The 19799-nt window shown below is 37.2% G+C and overlaps 1 protein-coding gene across 2 annotated transcripts in view; it reads left to right on the top strand.

Annotated features, from left to right (window-relative positions):
• The window catches only part of SEMA3A (semaphorin 3A), a 325143-nt gene extending 314450 nt beyond the window's left edge, over nucleotides 1-10693 (top strand). For both annotated transcript variants that reach the window (XM_064656446.1, XM_064656447.1), the window contains 2 exons: nucleotides 4730-4872; nucleotides 6407-10693. In XM_064656446.1, coding sequence (XP_064512516.1) covers nucleotides 4730-4872; nucleotides 6407-6862 — 599 coding nt within the window. In that variant the 3' untranslated portion in view covers nucleotides 6863-10693. The remainder of the gene's footprint in view (nucleotides 1-4729; nucleotides 4873-6406) is intronic.
• The last annotated feature ends 9106 nt before the right edge of the window (nucleotides 10694-19799 follow it).

The following is a 19799-nucleotide window of genomic DNA, read 5'->3' as shown; positions in this document are numbered from 1 at the left end:
CCTCTGGACAGATCTCTGGGATAAGGAGGTGACCGAAAATGGAGATACCTCAAAATCCTCATGTCCTTCCAGTCCATGTAATAACAAAAATGATAAATAGTCCAAAGTTGTACTTCTGTGTCAGCTATAATTCACCACTAATACATTTCACGAATAGTTTTCTCTGTGTTCCTTTCAATCATTTGAAACTCACAGCTAACAGTACTATAGGTTTTCTTTTTACTTCTTGATTGTCAGACTCAGGCCAAGTTACTCAGAAGGCAAAAGGATTTTTAAAAGTGCATGAATAGATTGTGATCAGTCTGTAGTTGTCACATTTTGAGAACTCATGAGAACTGGTTTAGATTTGAACTAATCAATTGGCACTAGTAGAAAGTTCAAAAATTTCATGTTGCATCATATCAAGTAATGCATATACAATGCAGATACTGAGGCTGAGATGACATTTCCCAGTAGAAAAATTTCATCAGGCACTAAATGTTGATTTTAATAGCAGCAGAAGTGTGTCTTACCTTTACCTTTTTACTCAAGACATGTTACTCATGAGTAAAAATATGACCTGGCCTACCACGTGTCTTTCATTTTAATGTTTTCTAGCCATTACCTGCTGTGCTTTATACAACTGCAGGTTTGTTCTTTATTTTCATAGGTGAAAAAAGCATTTTGAAACACTTTGGGTTTTTTTATATCTTCCCATATTTGGTAAGCATATTTATCTGATGAAGATATGTTCTGTCCAAAGGGAAGAGAGTAATACAGTTTTGCAGTAATCCAGAAATGCGTTTTTTTCATTTCAACAATCATGGCACCCCTGATCACAAGGAGCTTTGATACAGCTTTGTCAAAATGAGAAGAGCAAGTATCAGTAAGTTACAAAGAATACTGAGGGAATGTAGTTCTGGATCTTAGACTTGAAGGATGCACTGTCAAAATGCTTAATGAATGGTTTAGACTGGTCTTGAGATAAATTTTCTCTAAATTAATTGAGCTGTAAATCTATTACATTTTCCTATATTTACATGTCATTTACACATGATCGCACAGTATGTGATTACACATGACTGCATGGCCTATGCCAACTTCCTAGGACAACTTAGGCTGAGTTTTTTCCTTGGTTGTGACTAGTACTTTTCTGGACAACGGATGACGAATTGGGTTTGCCTATAGCCACAAATAAGCTCCAGCAATAATTTACTACTTGTCTGCACATTCACTTGCAGTAACTGCCAGTTGATTCTCCAATAAAAACATAAAAAAAGAAAAATCTCACTTTTAAAGATATTGCAGAAACCAACTTTGTGATCAATCTGAAGCACTAATGTTTTTAATAAGGTTTACATGGCTCTTTCCATTGCCCTTTGGTGCAAATGTTTAAGAACTAGTATAAAATGACTACACAACAACATTAGAGGGAGCTGAGGATCCTTAGCTGTACAGATGTTTGGCCAGACATGAATGCTTAAATCTAAAAGCATGGACACCTTTGTGTCAGCTAAAGAACAATCTTTTTTAAACGTAACACACACGTGCTATCAAGAAGTTAATCAAATCTTTCTTTTCCTTTTTCTTTTTTTTTTTTAAAGAATTTGTAATAGAAGAGACACCTTTTTGAGCTGATTTATCCCAGGGCAAGTTCAAAGAATCACTCTTGAGTTAAACTATATAGTAAGATTGATTCATCTGCAAAGCTGTCTTGGTATAACTACTTGGCCTTTCATACTTCTTTAGTTATGTCAGAAATGATGTACTTCAAGGATATTTATCAGGGTAGTAAACTGATACTACTGTTGGGTTCATTTTGGAAATTACTGCTCTCAGACAGGATTTTGGGCTGAATTTCATAACCAACTTCACGATTTCTATACTTTTCTAATTCCCCCACCTGCTTTTCTGGACTTCCTAGACTTTCATTCTTCCTTCTAGTCTCTTCAGCTTCTCCCTCAGTCCCAAAGCTGCACTCTGATCCTATGATTATTTGATCACTGCTTACTTTCTTGCACTCCATGTGCTAAATGTTACATGAACTGTATAGACATTTCTGGACCTACCTTCTGCTCCCTTAAATCATGGCAATGGAAACTCAAGGATCTCCTAAATGCTTCCTCTCTCATCTGTCACCCATACTTTATTTTCTGCAGCTGTGAAGAAATTTAAAGAGGGTTTCACTCACTTTCCATGATGTTCTCTAACACACTAGAATGTTATAGATCAGATCCAAGAAAACAGAAGTTTGAAATGGTGTCAGAGCACCCAGTTTCAAACAAAAACTTGTGACTAGCTCCTTAGATACTAAGGATATCCTGTGTATTAAGTTTTACAGCAGAAACTTCTCTGTATATTTAAAAATATGCCACTCCTCTTGGGCAGTGGGACTTTTGTGAAAAAAATACCTGTTTTTATCCTTTCTACTAACATTTAGAGTCTAGAAGATTATCTTCCTCAGATCTAATGAGACCAGTGTTACATATGCTCTGCTTCTATGTAATTCACTTGAACTCAGCTGTGTTCAGGAAAATATAGTCAGTGGTGCTGAGTAACCTGCTAGTTAAGTCCACTATTTGGGATGTGGAAGATGAGGACCTAAAGTCCATTTAGGCTTAGGGAATTGACTTGATAGCTGTACTTCCAATACAGACAGCCAAAATATTGGATTCCTGTTGTTGAAATTGGGCCATTCTGCAACCACAATTCATGGAGCCTAGGAGAGGAGTAAAAACAGAGCAGGCATCCTAGGGTGAAATCCCTGTGTTTCCATCCTTTATTCTGGAAGCCTGTAAATCACTGTTTCACAGAAACAGTTCGCTGGAGCAGTAACAGAAGTGTCCCAGGCTATAAAAGGGGACATTTCCTACTTACTGTTTTATGCTGCAGCCCTATATATGCTATCTGTTGTGCATTCCAATTCAGATATCAAACAACTTATCTCTGACTGTGTGAGGATCCTTGGCTGACTGCTCAGCCATGTGAATTCTGTTCCTTAATTAGAGGAATTGAACAAGAAGAGTCAGTAAGTACATCATTCACAATGTTGAATCTGGACCCATAAATTATCAGCCAGTCAGTCCCAATTCCAATCTTTATCTTCCACTTCCCTTGCTTCATTGACACGAATTCACCCATGCTCCATCTCAGACCTTATCACCAGTACCCTTGGCTACATTCTCTTCCAGCTATCTCACCTTTCTCTTGCTGCTTTGCTTTCTAATTCTTTCTTCCATTGCTCCCTTTCTTCCTGACCCAGAGCTGCACTGACATTCTTCATGGGAATGTGGTTTCTGAAAGATGCCATAAAAGTTGTTTCACTTAGTTTTTTATAGAACACCCCACTTACTTGCTTAAAAGGTCCACAATCCAGCAGAGGAAGGCAAGCAAACCCATTTCCTATTTGTTTAGTGTTAATAGGCTATTTGATGTTTTCTTGTTGAAAACTGGACAAGCCTCAGTTCCTATTCTACCCTACATCCCTTTGCCCATTCCCTCTCAGGGCTGCAAGTCATTATTGAAAGGCATATGATTCTGTATCAACATAAACCAGGAGCTCAATTTTATTTTTACCTTTGGCTCAGTCATCTAGTAAACAGCCTGTGTTTGGTAAAAAACATGGCCAATATGATAAAGGCACAGTTGGGGGCAAACAAAACTGGACCAAGGATTTCACTTAGAGGTTTTTAAGTAGACATAATTTTCCTGTTAAAACATATCAAAACTTGTTCCTTAAAGATTTCCAGTGCCTAAAGTTCAAAAGTGGAGAATGAAAAGAATGGCAGAGAATGGCAAAGAGTCAGAAAACTCCATGAGATCAACACAGTGTTAAATAGCCTACCAAGCCCTTCCTCCTCATCTACTCTTCAGGACTGGCCACTTAATTCCGTAACAGTGGCCACTTAATTCCATAACAGCATTTTAAAGAGCTAAGGTGGAGAGCTGAAACTTACAGCCTCTGTGGTATTGGAGAAGAATCAAATACCATATAAGTCCTATAGCTATGTGATATTTCCAGCAAGTTGATGAATATCTTGAAACATTGTTGTTACAAAAGGAAGTAATTTATTTAACTTTCTTTTTCCCCTTCCATAATGTCTGGTTTATTAACCTCATTACATTTCCATAAATTATATCAGTATGAGAGGAAATGATTAATTGAAGATCGTTTCCTCAAAAACATTATTTCTGGTCATTAACAGCTTCAGCAAACTGCAGTGCCATGTAATCTAAACACATTATACTACTTTTAAATAGCCTTATGTTTTATTACTTTGCTCTAAAGTATTATGACCATAGAGCCCAGGAGGCATCATTACAAACATTCTACAACTACACCCTGAGTTTTCTCATTGCATACAGTTTGCTATTAAAAATTCTTGTCGTGTCCTAGATGTTTTCCTTGATGAATAATAATGAGGTTTACAGAAAATTTCACAATTAAATTCATTAACTTCCCATATTGTGATGTTAGCAGCTGTTAGGATTTAAAATACAATTAAAAAAAAAACAACAGTAAAAACTAAAAACCTACCAGGGATCCTTACGAAGATAGAGGTGTTGATGGAAATTTTCCAAATAGCATACTGATACGGGGAAATTTTTTTTGAAGTGTTTATTTTTAAAAACTGTAAAGGATCCCAATTTCTAAACAAACAAAAATAATTACTTAACAATTAAGTGGGATTTTTTTCAGTAATTGTAATTCTTTTTTTCTTTTTTCTTTTTTTTTTTCCATGCTGTACAGATAACCCAAGTGGTCACACCCTGGAGGAAAAGATTATCTATGGAGTAGAGAATAGCAGCACTTTTCTTGAGTGCAGTCCAAAATCTCAGCGTGCCGTAGTCTACTGGCAATTCCAGAAGCAAAATGACGATCGCAAAGAAGAGGTACAGTAGAAAAAAAATAAAGGGATGCAACTAATTTTCTCTATAAAGATAGACTTCAATCTGAGTCCTTCCCAGAATGATTTTAGTTTAGCAGAATTTCTCTGCAATCTTATAATTTACATTGTTCTTCACCATATTATCACTCTTATTACCATAAAATCCTGTAAGTGCTCAATAGATTTTACAGATTGTTACAGCAGAAAAACATTCATATCCTCTCCTTGCTCAGACTCCCTGCAAAACACACTTGTTTTGCATTAGAGATACCAGAAATAGAAAAAGCTAGCATGCTATCTTGTCACCTAAAACATCATACAAGGATTATATGAACTTGAATAGCACAAAAACCTTAAAATTGCCTTTGAGAAAAAGTTGAACTGCACTCATTTAATTATACTATTTGACTGAAGCGTAGTCTGTCAGAAGCATCCTACATACTGCATGCTCTAAGACTTTACTGGACATAAGACAGAGACAGAACGAAGAACTGAGAACTGTAGTGGACACAAGAATATGAAAACCTGTACCTTTTTTTCATCAAAAACAATATTCATAGAGGCAAAAATACTGACCTTCCCTATTTGCTTAACTCTAAGTTGATACTTTATTTATCTCCTTCTTTTGTCACCAACATTCTTATGTTATTAATCGTCCAGGTTTTCAAGTCGTGTTACTATCAAACTAGGTCACACATATCTTAAGAGAAGAATCTGCTCTGGTAGTTAGAGAGGTCGAGCTAGGAAACAGAACCTTGTTTTTTGCATTGAAGTATTTTAAAATACATATATATTTAAAGCTTTTTCTAAATAGTTACATTATCGCCTTTAAATATTTTTGTTTTGTTTGCATAAGTAGTAAATTATTAAGAATTTATTCTCAGTGAAGAGAACAGCAAAAGGGTTTGTTCCCTTTCTGTCTGCATCCACATGTGCATTCAGAAAGTGTAGTTACATGTCATGAATTATTTCAGAAAAATACATTATTTTGAAAAGCTGCTTTTCGAATATTAAAATTTTCATATTTAACTCTTATTTGTTTCTTTGTAAATTTCCCACTTATGCAGAATCCACTTCTGTGCATAAGGGCTTTTGTAGTAAGGAACAATAGGAAGACAGAGAACCTTTCCCGTAAATGGATCTAGGTTTGACTAAAAGATAGTGATAAATGTGACCTCAGTAATACAGCCACATGGATCCATGCTAACTCTGCTGATTACAGGCTAGGGTCTTCTGTAATTTTACCAGCAAATCCATCTAACAGAGTTGATACAGATCTTTATTCAGCAGCAGCAAGGACTAAGGAGTAAATTCCTAGTTCCCCAAAGTCTTTGCAGGACATTGGTTTTTCCAGAGTATTTGAGGCTTTCATAACTGCAGATGAATGGCAGAGGGTTTTCCATTTTTGTGAGTTTGTGAATTTTTGGCCTAGTTTTACCATTGAAAGGAGCGGTACTAAGGAGCTAGTATGGTTAGAGGATAATGGGGCACGTATATGAAAGACAACTGTTGAAATTACCAATTTTTTTCCAATACAGATAAAAGTGGGTGATCACATGATCCGGACAGAACAGGGCCTATTGCTACGAAGTCTCCACCGGAGAGACTCTGGTGTTTATTTCTGCCATGCTGTGGAGCATGGCTTCATGCAGACTCTGCTCAAAGTGACCCTGGAAGTGATTGATACTGACCACCTGGAAGAACTGCTCCACAAAGAAGAGGATGGCGATGCCTCCAAGATCAAGGATGCTACCAACAGCATGACCCCCAGTCAAAAGATCTGGTACAGAGACTTCATGCAGTTAATCAACCACCCCAATCTCAACACAATGGATGAGTTCTGTGAGCAGGTTTGGAAAAGAGACCGCAAACAGCGCCGGCAAAGGCCTGCCAACGCGCAGGTGAACACAAATAAGTGGAAGCACCTACAGGAGAATAAAAAAGGTAGGAACAGGAGGACCCATGAATTTGAGAGGGCACCACGGAGTGTCTGAGCTTCATTACCTCTAGGAACCTCATCCAAGTAGAAACTTGTATAGACAGATAACTGGAAAAAAATGCAATATTCATGAACTTTTTCATGGCATTATGTGGATGTTTACAAGAGTGGAAAGTTCAAACAATTTCCACTAGGTTTAAATAAAATCCATTTCTAACTTTCCTAGCAATTCCTTCCTCTCTGCTCTGATTCTAAGATCAGAAAGACCAGAGTTTCAAGGATGATAACTCACCCGGACCTAACTTACTGTTCAAAAAGTTCTACAAGTATTCAACAGGCAAGTTTTGCTTTCTCTTTTGCCAGAGATATAAACAAAATGCTGTATTTCATGCTGTCATCTTACAGAAAAGAAAAACAACCCCCACCTTTCATCATCAGCACTACCATTTCTAGACTTATATATAAAACTGCATGAACTCATTAAGCTGATGAACGTCTAAACACGTGATCGGACACAAGGATTTTGTTCGTTTTGTCTACCAGTTCTCCTGTTTATATGTGCTAGAAGAGGAAAAACAATACTGAATGAGATTGATTGTGGAAATCTGAACAACATAAGCCATCCATCATCTGGAAGAAAAAAAATGTGGAGTACACTGGCCTACTACTGATGACTTCTTTCCGCTTTGATCTAAAGATGTATTTTATTAAAACTATAATTTAAATGTACCATGAAAAATATGCAGCAAACATTAGCTCCTTTCTAAAATAGATTAGGCTTTTTGTCTTAGAAATATTGTACTTCCTAATTATTGGTTTAGAGGAAAAAAAGACAACTTCCAATTATGAGCTGCTTTACTCTTTTGTTTGGAAAAACTTCTAGGGGAGCTAGTCACACTGCAGTTAACCTCCTCCCCTCTCAGTAATCTATATGACGTGTAACTTCAAAGCAATTTTAAAACTAAGCTATTTTAACATGAAAGTCACTGTATAGCATGGAAGTATTCTGCATTCTGTTCTTCTAAGTATGGTATTTGAAATTATTCAACTTGTCTAATACCTAATAGATTGAACCAATGAAGAGGAGAGCATTGATTTTCAGTTGTATATTTTTTTTTTAATTAAAAAAATACAAGTAGCATTAAAATATCCTCTACTAATTACACTCTTGCTTTCTTGGTTCATATTTGTGAATGCTAATATTTAAATACTGTGGCTCATAAACTGTCATATACCCATGAGCAAAGCTCATATTCAGTTTAAGGAGTTGCGTTCCCAGCTCTGTGGTAGAAATATGTCCTCACTACTGATTCTCAGTGCTCCATTCTTTCTGTGGGCCAGATCACCCAAATGCAAAGAACCAGCACTAAATAGTAACCTCAAAGCCCCATTTTAAGATCTGAGGGACAGTTTTATCTGTGGGTGAAATCTGCTGCAGTAGTCAATTGGTGAAATTCAGCTTAAGACTAGTATAATTTGGTCCTGCACTTCTGTCTTGTTCTATATACAGGAGAGCAACAGGGTAAACCAGATAATGTACTTGCACCATAAGTGTCAGTTTAGGGTTATAAGTAGTGGATTTATTCACCTCAGCACAGATGTGCCTTTGGTCCCCAGTTCTATGGTGTCCAGTTCTTTTGAGATCATCTTTCTCCAGCCTCCCATATTTTATCTTGGTAGAGTCTGTAAATGACATAATTTCAAATAATGTCATTGTGGGGAAAATTGCTAGAACAAAATCCTTAGTTTGCTAAAGGAGCTTTTATATAAAAGTGTGTCTGCACTGATGACTGATCTGTTTTGTTGTTATTCACGCCAGGTTATTTAATTTATCTATTGCTACACTATCAATCAGGCTTACCAGATACAATATAACACAAGTGCTGTGACAGCTTCTCTCACAATATGCCCAAGTCTCCTTGCCTCTCACTGATTCAAGTATCCCTCTGCTTAGCGAAGTCTTGACTTCTCGCCTCCATAGCAATTGGATTTTCACTAAGCCCAGTTACTTTGGTCCCCTTTGAATCCTTTGCAGGGGATGAACTGGCAAGATTTTTTGTCATTTAATTCTTTAGCAAAAAAAATCATTGAATAGACCAGGACAAGGCTGTATGGCCATGATTTAAGAAAGCAATTGGGAATTTAGTTTTAAAGCAACTTTAAGTCTCTTTTATGTTTAACCTGACTCTTCTGAACTTCAATATGTTGTTAAATTCTCATTCTTTCATGATGTGCTGAATAGGGATGGATTGAAACACATGTTCAGCTGTGTGCTTTTATGTACAGTAGTATTAATTTTTCAGCTCAGTTTATGATTAATTTCTGAGCATTGTTGTCAACTGAATTATTTAATCACGGAACACTCTTTAGCCTTTTATGTAGGGCTATTTTGTACCATCTAGTTACTACAATCCTCTTCCTTGCAAAAGGAAACAGTTTTAAAATGAACCTCACAGAATTCAGTGGGAAAAATACAAATTGATTTCAATAGATCTTAAATGGCTTTGTTTCTTTTTTTACATATTAATGGAATTGCTATGTAACTTTTTTCTCTACCATGCTCATAGCAACTGGTTCTATAGCAACTTGCTGCAAAAAATCAAACCAAAACCAACCTCTTTCGCAATGCCTGAAGAAGAAACATATTAAATTAAGACAGAATTCTAAAATATGTTTTTCTATACTGAGAAAGATAATCTGTGGGAAGAAAGTACAGAAGTTGCAATGTTTTTATCATAACCTGGCAGTCTCATTGGACAATTGATATGATCAGATCTTACAAACTTCAATCCAATCCTCACAGACATGAGTAGTCTTGTTTAAGACTTTTGTATTTGCTTATATAAAGGAGAGGTCAGAAGATCAAGCCAGCAGTGGAAATTTTTGGGGTTTAGGTTCATATTATGGTCAAGTTATAGCAATGTTTAATACTGACGTGAAATGAACTTTGTTTCAAAAAACATAGGCCTTGAGGAATTAATGTAGAGAAAGATGCCCTGCAGCTTCAGTACGATTCATATCCCCATTTGTGTCATTATTATTATTTAAAGCATCATAAGGTTTGAAAATAAGGATTAAAACAGTATTTCTGTAAATTGTCAATAAAACCCTCTAAGCCTCTCGTTACAGACTTTAGAAAAAATAAAGTAAAATGTTGTGTTTAAGCTGGAGAGAAATAAAGGATTTCATTTATAACCAGAAAAATCTATTTTGTTTTGCTGTAAGATATACATCTGCAAGGAACAAAAATACATTGAATCTTTTTCTTACTCACCTACACTTTGCACTTGCACGGATCACTGAAATGGGAATTTGTTAAATGGCTCCTGAAAACTGTATGGTTATGTTAAACTATAACATCAAACTGAGAAAATGTGCGTCTTTGCAGAACAAAGTTAAATCTTCATGACCCAATAAAGTTACTATGTAAAAAAAATAAAATTAAATTAAATGCATGTGAATGCGCATTTACTGTTCCTTTTTATGTATTATTTAGTGAATATCAATGGTATGTGTTTAATAGTTCAGTTTTTGCTACCTACACATTAGTCAAAAGAGATGTAAATATTTTTGACTAGATAAGGAGGTACAGTGTAAAGTACTGTTATCTAGAGGTACTCCATTTTGGTGTGTTCAGCAAAATACTAAAATGCAAGATTTTGCCACACAGGTGATAAGGTGGTTTATTTGCTATATCAGTGTCTAAGTTTTGCGCTTATTTAAACGCATTCCTCACTGGGTAGTAAATAATTCTGCTTCTGTATTTATCACTTCAATTCATATGGGAACTAGAAAACTGGAGAGAAAAAAAATGTAATGAAACTGCTGCTGTAAATTATTTCTTTTAGCATGTATTCAGTTGTTAAATAAACTTTTCTTCCAAATATTTGAAGTTTGCTGTCTTGACTGTTTACAAGGAAACGTGCCCTGTAACCTTCATGAGCATATGGAGTGCATTGTTGCCAATATAATGCTATCAATGTATATGAGCTCTGTGTATTAGGCCAGAAGGATGGCTATTTTAATTAATGGGAGGGTTTGTTTCTTTTTTGAAGACTACAAACTAATAATGGCTGAAATGAAAGGTATGAACTTATGTTCAGCCTGTCTTGACACAACTGCTGGGCTTTTGTGCAGATAAAGCCACACATTTACACACCCCCACCCTCCACTCTGCCCATGAACCAAACTGTAAATCAGCCTGGAAGCCATGTGAATGTGAGGAAGTTGCTGTACTTGATGAACTTTCATTCTGTGCAATGCTAATGGCTTAGGACAGCTATGCTGCTTTCTTTTGGAACTGGCTTGCACAGACAGCAAGTAGAATAAATCAGGTTCTATCTGTTAGCAATATACCCTTGTATCCTTAGGTAAACTTAGCAGCTGTTTGAAAGTGCTTAGGGGCTCTATCTAAAAATAATATGCCAAGGCACTAAGCACTGTGCAAACAGCTAATAAGATAAATGCTGTCCTGGAAAGCATGAAGTTTAAATACACAGACAAGAAGCAGAGAAAAGAAAGTATCATTATTTTCATTTGGCAAATACAGAATTGGAGAAACCTCCAGCAGCACTTAGTTGTCACTGATCCATTCAGCTTCACCCATGTTCCTTTCTCTAAAGTGAGGATACAGGAGTCCAGTTCAAAAAGATGTTGTAAGGATATTTTATTGTTACTACTGTCTTCTGAAAATGAAAATAAGCCCTCAGCAGCAGCCAAGAAACTCAGTGGATTACAAAAGATACCTGCAAATAAAAGAAGGACAAAATGAATATGGCAAGCCATGAATCTGCTAACTGAAAAAACAGTAATTTTGTTTTTCTGTGTCCAGTGAATGGATTATAAATACCCACAGAGGAAGATCCTTTTTTCTGAATGACACCAGGCTATGTCCTTTACTAGAATTCCCCTCAGAGCACAGCTAAACTGAGTGTCCTCTGTTACTACTCTGTACATTGCCAGTAGTGTACAATGCCTAGGGGCAACCTTCTTTGACACTGAGTAGGAAGAAAGAAGAAACATTTGGGATTTAATGCCTATTTGTTCTCACGCATATATGCCTAGATAGATAGATAGATATACACATACATTGAAACAGACAACTTTCACTGAGGTGAAGTCCTCTTTTCTCTGAAGCATTTAAGGCTCTATGTGTAATTCTAGTACATCTCTGAATATGTTTGGCAGCTTCAGCTATAAATTGTTATAGATGTTTCCTCTGTAAAGACTGAAACACACTATTCTGTTTCCTTACAGGTCACATTCACTGAGCTCCCCATCAAACATCCATTTAATAGGAGGAAAAGTTATGTTTTTTCCAAAGCATAAAACAAAAAGACTATTATTCCTAGAATGCTGAGTAACAGGATACAAGTAGATCAGAGTATTAGTGACCCAGCCAGCTTCTTTGCTCCCCATAAATACTCATGTGAAAGGTTGGAGGAGCTTCATAGAAAAACTGGAAGCTGTGGAGAACAGGCCTTATTTGAGACCTTTTTGTCCTATAATTTATCAAAGGTTGACATTTTGGAGAACTTCAGGATGATCTGAGCTAAATCCCAAAGCTCTGGTGAAGCAATATCCAAATGGAAAAACTTCCATTTAGGTTAAGAGAGCAAACTCCCTTTCTCTCTTAGCAATTTTTCACCCCTTCAGGAAATGGGTTTCTTCTTGCCTCGATATTACAGAAAGGTCATTATAGTTTCTATAGTCCATGTTGAAGGCTAATATCTTCTTCAACACACATGGGGAACCCCATTTCTGATGACCAGCCCTCCCTGAGCTGCTTTGTGTCCAGGCACTCCAGTCAGACTAGTATGCAGTCTACTCTTGCCACATCTGCTAGTACTAGATCTAAAAATGTCCTGTTCTCATCCACAGGTATAAAATTAGGATTTAGTAGGCAGTAAAAAGCATGTCTTCGTTGAACTATGAGGTATAATGCAAGAAGATATCTGTCAGGGAGTCACAAGGGATGACAAATTCCTGGTCCAGGGGTAGTGAGGGTGTCAGGGCAGGACCTAACAGCCACAGCCTGTCCCCTGCATCCAGGACAGGGCAGACCAGGGGGCAGCTGGGGCAGCTCCAGCCCCAGGCTTCAACCATATCCCTGGAGATGGAGCATCAGCGTGCAGGTGGACCTGGCTTGGTGTGGCCCATGGGCAGGGTTGTGTGGGGCAGGAGATGGCATCCTGAAGCCTCTCTGAGGCAAGTACTGATGGCCCCAGGGGCTGGAGTGGGGTCCTGGGCCATGGGCAGAGCGGGAGGAGCTCTAGAGTGGGCAGGGGCATTAGGGTCTCCAGTCAAGTGAGCTGAAACCTGGTGTTTGCAGCTAAGGAGGCTCAAACCATCCTTCCTGAATTGCTTCCAATCAGCTGAGGTCATTTATCTTCTAGATTTAGAGTCAGTTCCCTGCCTTCTGAAAGCCTACAAAAAACCAACAGTACCTTAACAGCACAACTCAGTTCCAGTTTGGCTGACCTAGTTTAGTGGACACTGAAAAAAAAAAGAGTAAAATTTACACCTAAACAGTTACTCAGAATTAATGTGCACAGGGTTATAACACCTTTTCTTTGAGCAGAAAAGCCCTCATGAAAATAAGGATCTAGGCCTTCTCTCCATACACGAGCCTGCCGTGTCTGCCCATGCACGACCATGTACCACCAAGCTGCCTCTGGGGCACTTGGAATGGATTTTGAAGGATGAATCTAATTTCATGAACAAACCCAATACTTTTTCAGGCCATTCCACCTTACAGCCTGGTGTAAATTAAATCCGATAGTCTGCCCTGGGAACAAAACTCCTCTTTGCGTCTCTCAACATGGGGTAATGCTGTAACCTGTATTACTTTCAAGCTTTATCCGAATATATTATATTCATTTCTCTCTGAGTTTCATGGTCAGCTTTTCTTGTAAGTTTGTTAACAGTGTTAACATGAATTATGATTGTTTATGCAGAAGGAAATGCATGTTTCTGCATGGGAAAAGGATAGAGACTCTAGTAATTCTGTAAGATCTAGTACATCAAGTAAATATCAAATATGACTTGAACTTCTCATTTCTTGCTATAGCTAGGGGCAGGAGAGGAAAAGAGCAAACAAAAGAAATACAGACATTTCAGCTATGTTTTGCACTGACCAGCCCCTTAAGCCCTTTAGTTTCACATGTCACTTTTTTTCTCGGTTTGTAGCACTACATAGAAAAAAATGCATTCCTATAAACTCTGCTTACACTGAACAATACCACATTGAATAGCTCCATAAACCAGAACAAACAGACAAACTGTGCCAGATCCTCTGAAGAAGGCTTAACTTTCCTCTTCTGTTTGTTATTTTATTATTATAGTAGGGCCACTGCTGCTCTTTTCGTTAGTGTTTTGTCAGCACTTTTATTCTAAAGCTCAATTTTTAGGGCTTAGTAATTTTGTCTAAGGTATTTTACTACAGGTTGAAGATTTTAAATATCAGCTTTTAATCAACAAATCATTTTACAGTACTTGAAAGAAAATTGCTAAAGTGTGATCAAAGTTCCATTTTGAAAACAAACCAAAATATGTTAGAACTTTAGCCATGTCAGGTGGTTGTTTCACTGACTGCACCACAAAAAAATTATGAGCTGAGTAAAGCTCGGTGAGCAAAACAAAAAGCTTCCTACTTCACTGGACTATGTGTTTGTTTTTGAAACATCTGTGTGTTTATCAGAGGTCCTGAATGAGACATCAACTTAAACACATTCTTGTGCAATTATTCATGACTTAATCACTCTTGCTGTTCCTAAGGTAAGTCTTGCAGTAGAATATTTTCTTGCTTCGTGCCTTAGTCTCTTCATTTAAGTTGATTTTTAATTGCTGTTTTATATGAAGTTAATGTAGGCTCAACTCTTACTCCAGTTTAACAGTTGTCTGATATCCAGTACAGAAAAAAAAGACTGCTTCTGCTGTTTTGCATACTAGATAGTTAAGGAGAAGTGATCTTTTTTGTTCTGTGGTATTTGAAATTTAAGGACAGAACTGATCTAGATCTGTTAGAGCACTGTGGAATTTTCCCCCATATTTCCCTTTATTAATGAAATATGTGCACACACCACTCTTATAAACATGCCAGTGCTTCTAGAAATCAACAAGTTGTATTTTTTTTGTCGTTAATGCTAACCAGTATACTCAGCTAGATCCTCACCCAAATAAATAAAGCTGTGTGCTCCGCCACTGTTTTTGTTGACTGGAATCTATCAAACGGTCAGGGCACTGAAAGGTATGAATTTCAATCCTTGTGCTATTCACTATGGCTCAAAATGTTACTTATGAAAGCTAAACAGTTTGGTGCCATTGTAAAGCATTGGAATATAACAGGGCTTCAAACTATGATAAATGTTTCACATATTATACATCTCTGTGATCTTCCCTAGCTGGAGGGGGAGAAATGGTTGAATGTAGAAAATTTAAACTATTTATAGCTAAGTTCACTGTTGCGTGTCAAAATAGCAGACATAATGCAGCTGAAAAAATCTTTGGACACTGAGTGGAACACAGGCACACTCAGCATATAATGGTTCTTTGTCTCCAAGAAATTCTCCTGTTTGGCATTCACTGTGCCTCGACAATATGTTGGCAATTGTACATACTGTTTCCTGACAGAAAAGCATTTCTGCAAATATTTTGAGCTATTGTTAATGCTAAGTCCTTTTTTGTAGCTCTTGCATCAGGAAGAAGCTGAAACCTTAAGTTAAGGCTCCAGGGATAGTTCCAGGTATGGTGCCCTTACAAATTATAGTTTGCATCTAATCTCTGTGTAAATCATGGCAAATCTTTCTACGACCACTAAAACGGTTAAAGATGCGCTCTGGGCAGAAATGAAAAATACCAGAACATAATATCTGGATGCTTTTTATTGAGAAAAAAAAAAGAAAAAAAATTATCATTTTAATATTAATAGGAAACGAGATCAAAAAATGCAATCTCTATTCAAGTCTCACTGTTTCCATAATTGTTTTGTTTTATTTTTAAAAACATTGTTTTCTATTTGTCACAAGTATGAATGTTACTTCTATTACAGGCATTGAAAACTTTTGAGTTCCTTTCAAGCCAGTTAAAAATGAACATCACTAAGAAGGGAAATGCTTATCAAGTCCATAAAATGGACTGTATAGCTGCTAAACCTTGGCTCTTAGACTAGTTGGGTCAGTTAGATTTATATAGAAGAACCAGCAGATATATATCACAAAGAGGTAATGTGATCTGTTGAGGAATACTTATTAATTTTCTCAAGGCAACGCAGTGTGCTATTATTTCCCCCTTAAGCTGCCTTGCCAAAATGGAACTTAGTTTAACAGTGCCAAGGAACTGCATCCCTACTGCTTTATTCCAGTGACTCCTGGCAGGTAGATGATCCTGAATGAAATCTGCCATATTTTTACCTCTATCACTCCTTAAAGTCAGCATTTTAACCCAACTACAGAAATCTCCAAAAGGATTTATCCAAATCATCACAATGGTATTAGAACTACAGTGCTAAAAGAATTAGAATTATGTAATATTTCCCTAGCAAATATAAGAAGTGGTTACAATTACTGGTAACCTCTAAAGACCTAGTTTTGTATTTGAAGGATGAAGGGGTACATGCACGTGCAGTGAGCTCTTCTAGTTCATTTGAGTGTTACAGGCATAATGAACTGCTAAAAATCAGGAAAGTTCTTGGAAATGAGTGAAATCTGCTTCCATCATAGCTCTTGGAAATTCCGCCATTATATTTAATGCAATGGGATCAAGCCAGGATTTGCATTTCCTGCCATGAGTCACTAAAAGCAATGGTTTGAGGCATTCAGGCCTGTATGGAAACCCATTTTGGTAGTTACTGAAGAGAAGGGGGTGCAGAAACAGCACTGCATTTCTAGTATCATCAAGCTGCTATAGACAGGACATGTTTTAGCACCGATTTTGCATTTGAATTTTAATTATAACATCTAGAAATAAAAAAAATTGTCTCCCTACTTGTTTTACATAAAAGTTTACATTTCTCTTCTCATCCTGGAATTATGTGTCAGTCTGTGGTCACTTGGAAAGGTGACTGACAACACTTTCAACACCAGACAATGACTCCCCAGATCTCTGCAGAAGATCTTGATATTTAAAATAGACTTGCAGGAGAAAACTAAATATAACTGTCAGTTTTTCATGTAAACACCTCTAGGGAGTATAAACTTCTAGTATTACCAAAACGGATATTTTCACATCATAAAAAGACCTCAGCCTGAATTTTAAGCCAAGTGTTTCAAGTCTGGGGTTTTTTTTTTCAGTATCTTTCCTGAAATGATCCTTTACAACAATGGATTAATATAGAAACTACAACACTAGTCTAAAAAATCATTGTGTGTCATTTAGTTCCATGTTTCAGAAAAGAAGTACCAGCTGCCTCAAATGAAGGTGTAAACTGTTCATCCATCAGCAGTTATGAGATAACCTGCTCACAGGGGATCAGTGTTGGGCCCAGTTCTGTTTAATATCTTTATCGATGATTTAGATGAGGGGATTGAGTCCACCATCAGTAAATGTGCAGATGACACTAAGCTGGGGGGGAGTGTCGATCAGCTGGAAGGCAGGAGGGCTCTGCAGAGGGACCTGGACAGGCTGGAGAGTTGGGCTGATTCCAACGGGATGAGGTTCAACAAGGCCAAGTGCCAGGTCCTGCACTTTGGCCACAACAACCCCCTGCAGTGCTACGGGCTGGGCACAGAGTGGCTGGAGAGCAGCCAGGCAGAAAGGGACCTGGGAGTTTGGATTGATAGGAAGCTGAACATGAGCCAGCAGGGTGCCCAGGTGGCCAAGAAGGCCAAAGGCATCCTGGCCTGGATCAGGAACAGTGTGGCCAACAGGTCCAGGGAAGTGATTCTTCCCCTGTACTCAGCGCTGGTGAGGCCACACCTGGAGTGCTGTGTCCAGTTCCGGGCCCCTCAGTTCAGGAAGGACATTGAGGTGCTGGAGCAGGTCCAGAGAAGAGCTGGTGAAGGGACTTGAGCCCAAGTCCTATGAGGAGAGGCTGAGGGAGCTGGGGTTGTTCAGCCTGGAAAAGAGGAGGCTCAGGGGAGACCTCATCACTCTCTACAACTCCCTGAAAGGAGGTTGTAGCCAGGTGGGAGTTGGTCTCTTCTCCCAGGCAGCTATCAGCAAGCCAAGAGGGCACAGTCTTCAGCTCTGTCAGGGAAGGTTTAGGTTAGATATTAGGAAGAAATTCTTTACAAAGAGGGTAATCAGACATTGGAATGGGCTGCTCAGGGAAGTGGTGGATTCTCTGTCCCTGGAGGTTTTTAAGATGAGACTGGATGTGGCACCTAGGGCCATGGTCTAGTAACCACAGTGGTAGTGGATCAAGGGTTGGACTTGACGATTTCAGAGTCCCTTCCAACCCAGCAGATTCTATGATTTTCTGAACTTGATATCTGATAAATTCATATAATGGCACCCCTTTAGTTTTACTGGGACAGTCCTAGAGTAATCAGTCTATAGTCACCCTCTGTTTGTCTCTTTTAAATAATTACATTAGAAGATTCACTTAGACATTGGTTTCTACCACACACAGAGCAGTTCCAAAGTTTAATTACTTATGAAGCTTGCTAATTGCATTCTGTCTGTCTGATATTCTCTATGTAATTCTGCTTAGGTTAAATGATAATTTTTTTTTTTCTTTTAACATCAATAACAATTGCTGTAGTTTAACTACTGTTCTGCTTCAAACTGAATAATCTGATTCTTTAATATAAGACCCTAAGGTACACTCTTATGTCTTCATGTTGAGAAGTATTTTGCAAGTAAACAGATAAATATAAATATTAAAATGTCAATAGTGCCTAGAGGTATTTAGAAGTACTACGTAGTACTCAATACTAGTTTTTATTTACTGCTGTATAAAGATCATAAAAGGATTTATGATTAATAATAGTTACACAATAATACAATACACAGATAAGAAGATGACCTGTAACAAAATTGTGATTACAGCCTAGAGAAAGAAAGAGTAGGTTAATACTATAGTCAGATGGGAAGAAGCACCAGACAATACTAAGAAACTACTGATTAGTCTAATAAGCAATTGCTTTGGTGCAACAGCTAACCAGCTGTTGCTGAGCATTGTATTATGAAATGAGGAAAATGCAAAAGACATTTTCACTGAAGACTCTGAGAAAACCAATTGCACAGCTGAAAGTCTGTAGAACAATGCAAAAAAATAGGATTATACTTCTTCTATCATTATCCATTTTATTTTTATAAGCATGATGGGAAACCAATTATGATGACAGCTGTGATAAGTCTTCTTTAAAAATCGTACTGATTATGTCTTGTTTCAGATTCCCCATATGAGGAATAACTAGAAAGAAAAATAAATCTGATCCTACATGCACAGTACAGCATAGTGTCTTCCTAATTCAGTCTAACAGCTCTCTAAAAACAACTGAATTCAGTGAATAATCAAATTAAAACTATATTTATGAGTAACAACTTTGTTTCTAGAAATATGATTTACATCCCTAGAATAATTAGGATTATTTTATGCTGCTTATTATATGCATTGCTCTTCCTACATTAGTAACTTTCAAAATACATTGTTTTGTGTATGAACTTTTGTGTCTTCCATGATGGGGGTGAAGGTTGCAGTGGATGTCAGCGTATATATGTGAACATTTAGCACATTGCCCACAATCAGAATTCAGAATTGGAGTGAAATAACAGATGACTGAAAGAGGAAAGACATCTGTATATATTTGAAACCATAGTGATTATTTATCTTGGCATTTGTTCATTACTAGTGGATTAAAAGTACCTTTCCAATAAAAAGTAAAATTATTTTTTAAACAAAACTGAAGAGTTATTTATTAGACCCTTATCAAATTTTAACCTTTTAAGTGTATTATAGAGATAGCCAAAGTGCCTTCAATATTTTTATAAAAAGCATATATGTTTTTCTTAATCTTCTTTTATGAATGGTCATTAATTTCATGGGTTCA

This window comes from Pseudopipra pipra, chromosome 5 (genome assembly GCF_036250125.1).
Source record: "Pseudopipra pipra isolate bDixPip1 chromosome 5, bDixPip1.hap1, whole genome shotgun sequence".
Lineage (NCBI taxonomy): Eukaryota > Metazoa > Chordata > Aves > Passeriformes > Pipridae > Pseudopipra > Pseudopipra pipra.
This window is presented reverse-complemented; position numbering and strand designations above follow the sequence as displayed.